This window comes from Anas platyrhynchos, chromosome 2, assembly GCF_047663525.1.
Source record: "Anas platyrhynchos isolate ZD024472 breed Pekin duck chromosome 2, IASCAAS_PekinDuck_T2T, whole genome shotgun sequence".
Lineage (NCBI taxonomy): Eukaryota > Metazoa > Chordata > Aves > Anseriformes > Anatidae > Anas > Anas platyrhynchos.
The window spans coordinates 102128103-102134201 of NC_092588.1; the positions used below are offsets into that span (position 1 = coordinate 102128103).

The window sequence follows — 6099 nt, forward strand, 5'->3', positions numbered from 1 at the left end:
CTACTGACATATATATATTTTTATCATTAGATGTTTCATTTTGCTCAGTTACCTTTTGTAGGACCGATGCTATGTGCAAGAGTAGACTGAAGAAGGAGGTGACTTGATAACACAGGAGACGCAAGATGGTCTCAGGAGAAGAAGAGATGGTCTACGGGCAGGGTGCTACCTCCTGAACAAGCAAAACACTCCTGGCTAACCTGATCCGAATGGAGATGAAACAGTAGAGGCATTTCAGAGAGAAGTGACGTTAATGTTGGTGATGTGTAGAACAGGAGACAAAATGGTGCTGGGCTGCCTTTCAGGCAAGGAGCATTTCACAAGGAAGAAAACAGAGCTCCAGCAAGGATTCACTCAAAAACCAAACTGATACAGAAGACTACACAAGGGGCACAACAGTCACTGATAAGGGAGAGTGAGGAAAAAAAAATAAAAAGTCAGAGTGGTACTGAAACATGAAATCCTGGCATTGCTGAAATCAGCGGGAACTTTGCCACTGCCTGTAAGGGAGCCAGGTTTTGCACGCTGTGTGCACAGGTTTCTTGACGTGGGATGAAATCTCACACTCACCTCCACGGGGCTCCTGCAAGAGCAGCCCCGAAGGAATGCCAGCAGGATCCCATGTTCCGCTGGGGAGCAGCCTGCCTTTTTGCACAGAAAACCAAGTTTCACTTTCTTTTTAACTTAAAACAAGCAACTGCTACAGCTCTGAGAGCAACTCTCCTGCTCTGAAAATACCAGATACCAAGAATTCTCCTCATCCAATCCCTGAAACAGTTCAGCACAGGTCCCTGCTGTTTCTCAATTAGGTTCTTCCAGAAATAAATGCCAGTTCTGCAAAACCACATGCTGAAAAATTACTTGAAATGCTGCTGTCTGTAGAACACATTGCTCTGTTTTTTCAGTGATCTGGCATATAGTTCCGTAAATGTGATAGTAAGGAAAAAAAAAAAGGAAAAATAGGGGATGGAGAAAAAGAAAAACAATAGCTGTAGGCAAACAACAGCCTTGCCTTCTTGATAGACATGCCTTCTTGAAAGGCACAGAGATCAAAAACTGTTGTGTGTAATAAATCCTGCAAGTAGGATTTATATTTACTCACTACACAGATGTCTTCACCCTCACTGGGACATTTTTAGGTGGTCCACAAGCTGGAAAAAAGCTAAAACCTCTCCCAATACTGCCTAAATTATTTTGATACATAGACAGCAGGTCTATTCCACATAATGAACCTGACAGTACATCGATGTTGTGTAGTCAGACCCAAATACTGTATATATTAAAGTTTCATTTATCTTCACACACACACACAAAAGGGTGTATTACACTTGCTTGTGAAACTAGCCAGAGTAACAACTCGTTAACAAACAGGTCGGTGAGATAAAACTAGAAACTGGTGAAGACTGCATAGATGTGAGACAACTTCATCAGATGTTTTTGAGGTAGCAATGCACAATGAAGTGCAATAAAAGGGATTCTCACGCTGAATTTTGACCAAGAGCCCCAAGAAGAAAAGCAAACTTTTCTTAAACAGGAATGTGATTATTACATGATTAATGTGTATGTTAATATATATATTTGTAGTCTCTATTAAAATAGCACACACTTGACATGGGATGCCAGAAAATGGTGAAAAGAGTGGCAATCTCAGAAAATGCAGATCCCACAACAAGAAGGTGGGAAGAAACATTTATTGGCTCTAGAGGTTTGATTTTGCCCGTGTTGCAACAAATGTTATGATTCCCACTAGTGTAAGTGGTTGCAGAGTCAGTCCCACAACAGAGAGAGCTTGGTGCTCTCAGCGTGACAACTGAAAGGCCCAGAGAGGCCTTCCAACAAATGCAGCGTGCTGTGGTGTAGGATTTTGTTTTTATTGGAAATTTTACAAGAGGATGGAGACTGAAAAGCCAGAGAAATGAATTATCAGAACAGGTTATTGAGAAAACACCAGGAAACTGAGCACCACTCAATCACCCAAAAGATAACCTAAGGAAATATTCCCTATCCCCATTAAGCAATAGCTTTTCCCAGAAAGCATTGTGAGCTTTAAAACAGGCTCCTTGCAAAACCTCATTGTATAGGTTTGTCAAAACACACAACCTTTTACTAATATTCTTAAACCTTACGATAAGTGAGAAAAAAAGCTTATTAAAAAGGAATTGGCCAAAAAAGGAGTTACTGCTTGGGCTTCCTAGTGACCTAGCATGAAGTCTGAATGAAATTTCCATGCTGTCCAAGACCACCCCTGTGATTCCAGAACAAATCCAGACAATTTTCAATTGAGGACAAGGGTGTGATAAAGTCCTTATGTCAGGGGTGCTCTTCTTGCACTTACATGGCACCTGTACCAGGTTGCCTGGGCACTGGTTTGCTTCCACCTTCCCCTGGGTGACCAGCTAAGACAGTCTGCAGGCAGACTGGAGGTGGCTCCCAAATCCCCTCTGACCAGGCTATGGATGTAGGCAGAGAGCTGTGCTGGCTCAGAGGATGGTGCATAATCTGAGGCTGCTGCTGGTGGGCCACCCAAGGAGCCAGGACAGACCTGTCCTCAAACAAACCCCTCACCAGTGAGCCTTCCCCACCGTTCCCCTTCCCAGGAAACCCACAACAGCTTTGAAGCCCTCTGCTACAAAAGAAGTTTTGATAAATGAATTCTGAGTCAGGACAACTGGTCACCAACCCTGCTTTGCAAAAGCCTTACCCACCTGCAGTCCCCAGCCCGCAGCTAAAGGGCGACACAACACCCACAAGGCTTGACATTAACTGAAGGTGAAGGTTGCTTCTGCTCCAGTTCAGCTGGAAAGGGAAAGCAAAGCACAACGCTTCTCACAAGAATTACTCTTTGGGTCCCAGACTGCAGGGACCCATACCCTTATGTTGTAGTATTATAATACCCTGTAATTAAGAACGGGTGGGTTTATAACTAGACTTACCTAGGATGCAGGGAAAATATCAGAACATCTGCTTTTCAAATATTAATACCTTCCCCAATAAGCACTTACAATACATTAAAAATTAAATAAACCTTAAAAGACAAACTGATTTTCCCCAGGAAGTAGGGAATATGCTTTGTTCTGAGTTTATGGCTATTTATTTCTCTACCTGCCCCCAACTATTTACATTATTTTTTAAACTTTTAGACCACTCTGACATCTATAGGTACTTTTCCAGGCTAAAGTATCTCTATGAGGTCTGTATCAAAATAAAAAGAGTTACAGGATATATGTGTATTTAATTGAAAGAGTCATTATTACTGCAACTACTCTCACGATTGCAAATCAGCAGGCCAAAGCCTTGGTTGTTCTTCTGCTGTTCCCATGCACTCCGGCTTCCTGCACCATACCTCACACATCCAAGCAGCACGCACACACCTCCACATGCAGCACCCTGTCCCAATTGTCTCACATTTCAGACAACAATCTGAAGAGCTTCTTGTCCTTTTATTTTATTTAGAAATTTTCTATGGCAACCGTGGCAGCTTATGAAATCAAATGGAGGGATTAATAATGCATCGCCTTCCATGACAACAGCAGAACCCCGCATCCTTCTGGCTGTCATTACGTGAGTCACTCAATTCTCACCATCACACAGAGCAGCAGATGGGAGGGAAAAAAAAAAAAAAAAAAAGACGCAATGCACTGAGGGCTTCTGAAAGCCACTTTAATTTTTAAGAAACCTGTGCTACTGTGTAGAGCAGTTTACAGAACACACTCCCTACCCTGTGTAAAGTCCTTTTACCTTCACAGGGCCTTTAGGCAGGCTAAGATGTTTCTCTGACAGCACTGGAGCCTGTTAAATGCAAAAAGCAAAACAAAGCAAAACAAAATAAAAAAAAGCACCTTAAAATACTCATCAAGAAGTCTCAAAAAAGTCAGGATGGCATTAGGACTGACAATATGCAAACACTACCAACAGTACAACTACACATGAATAGTGACATACTGATAGCCATGATCTAACTCTGCAATACGTAGGACAATTCCTCAGATTCTGCAGATGCAGAAAGAAAAGAAAACATAGGCACAGACCTGCCTTCTCCAGTGAAACGTACAGTTGCAAAAAATCAGTAAACCTACTGAAAGTTGCTGTAGCTACGCTGCTTTAATGCAGTATAGAAGATGGGTTGTTGTTTTGTTGTTGTTGTTTGTTTTTTTCCATAGGAGCTTCACACCTTTGTACACAGCAAAGTCCCCCCCCACCTTCACACTTCAACTCATCATCATACGTGCTTGTTTGTTTTTTTTTTTTATATATACTAACCCAGATACAAATAAATAAATAAACCATAATTGTCTTTCTGGAAAAAAAAAAAAAGTTTTAAATCAACACTGAGCATGCTACTTGGGATTTCTGTAAAAACAATTCAGATTTTACTTCCGCATCTACCCTTGCTTTTTAAACCTCTTCCAGTGCATAGTTCTACTTCTGACAGCTGCGGTGAGGTCTAGCAGACCCCCAAAGCGACCCTTTTTGTGCACCTGGCTTAGCCACACACAACTTTATGAACTTCAGCCCCTGCTCCTACTTCAGAGACCTGTAACTGCCTCACCCTGACCCCGAGCGAGGAGCCCTGCTTATTTTTGTAATGATGAGCACTACCCTGCTTCATGAGCCTACTCTGACAGCCGTGCATCACCACGGACCCCCAAGCTGCAAGTGAGTCGAGGTGAAGTTGTTTTTGCTGCCTGCCCATGTGCACGCCCAGCAGTGTCACCATGCGGTGCTTCCCCTGGCAGGAGGATGATGCAGCACGGAGCGGCTGCTCGGGGCTCTGCAGGCAGCGAGGAGCTCCGCGCTGTGGCTCTCTCCTTGCCCGCTGTGGCTCCAGCCCCGCCGCCTCACCTTGCCGTCGGTGCCGAAGGGCAGGGGCTCGTCCCCCGGCGCCGCCTTGTCCCGCGGGGCGCCCTCCGCCGCCGGCGGCTGGTAGTCGGCGTAGGGGTTGGTGAAAGCCCGCTCCTCCATCTCCGCCTCGCCGCCCAGCTGCAGCTTCAGCCGCTTGGACATGCTCTCTCCCATCTCAGCCCGCCCGGGCTCCTCATCGTCCCCCGCCGGGGGCTGTGGCTGTGGCAGCGGAGCGGGGCTCCCTGCGGCTCCGGCCGGCCGGCCCCCGGCCGCGGCTCATGTCAGAGCAGCAGCAGGACGAGGGGGAAGGCCGGCCCCAGCAGCAGGCAGCACGCCAGCACCGCCCTCGCCCGCCTCATCCGCAGCCTCCGAGCCCCGGCCCCGGCCCCGGCCGGAGGAGGAGGAAGAGGAGGAGGAGGAGGAGGAGGAGGAGGAGGAGGAGGAAGGGGCCGTCTCCTTCCCTCGTCCCTCCCTCGGCTCGCCACGTCCCTGTCGCCGTGGTGACCGCGCACAGCGCCCTGCCTGCAGCAGGCTCCTCCCCGAGGCCGGGCCGGGCTCAAAACAAAACAAAACAAAGCCAAGCCAGGCCGTGTTCAAAACAAAGCGCCAAATAAATAATAAAATACAATGAAAACGCCCGAGGGGGCCCGCTCCGCTGCTCGGTGTGCCCCCAGCCCCGGCGGTTCTCCACAGGCCTCCCCAGGAGAGCTGGCTGTCCCATTAAATATTTACTCTGAGCCGTGCCATCGCTTTTGTGCACTTGTAGCTCAGCCAGACAGTAAACTATTAATTCAAGACCTGGACACTGCAGATTTATTGATCTTTAGTGTTATGCACTGAGTAATTCTATTGCTATCAAACTACGTATTCAGCGTGTAAGATTAAATGTAGGTGAAGCCTGTCCCGGCATTGGCTTCAATGTAGAGTTGTTTGTATATATTATACATGTGAATAGAAGGCACATGTCCATTGTCTTGTGGCAAGATACACGTTTTAAAAATTACTTTATTCATTTATTTTTAGAAATTGAACTGATGACAAAGCAAAAATTCTAAATAGCTTGTAAGTGAAAGTAACCATCAACTCAAAAATTACACAGGCATCTATAAAATAGCCTGTTCTGTAACCATTTAAAAAACAAACAACAAAAAAGAACACTCTTTTTATGTTTTCCTGTCTAAGATCTTTTGTGCTGTGTTGCTGAGCCTGAAAGCGTATACACAAAACCGTTAAAAAATAAAATGAAATCTTTGTAGA

At 45.7% G+C, this 6099-nt stretch overlaps 1 protein-coding gene across 1 annotated transcript in view; it reads right to left on the bottom strand.

Moving 5' to 3' along the window:
• The window catches only part of LANCL2 (LanC like glutathione S-transferase 2), a 29463-nt gene extending 24185 nt beyond the window's left edge, over positions 1-5278 (bottom strand). The window contains exon 1 of the mRNA XM_005014930.4: positions 4843-5278. Within this exon, the coding sequence (XP_005014987.2) occupies positions 4843-5016 (174 nt within the window). The 5' untranslated portion in view covers positions 5017-5278. The remainder of the gene's footprint in view (positions 1-4842) is intronic.
• Positions 5279-6099: the final 821 nt, after the last annotated feature.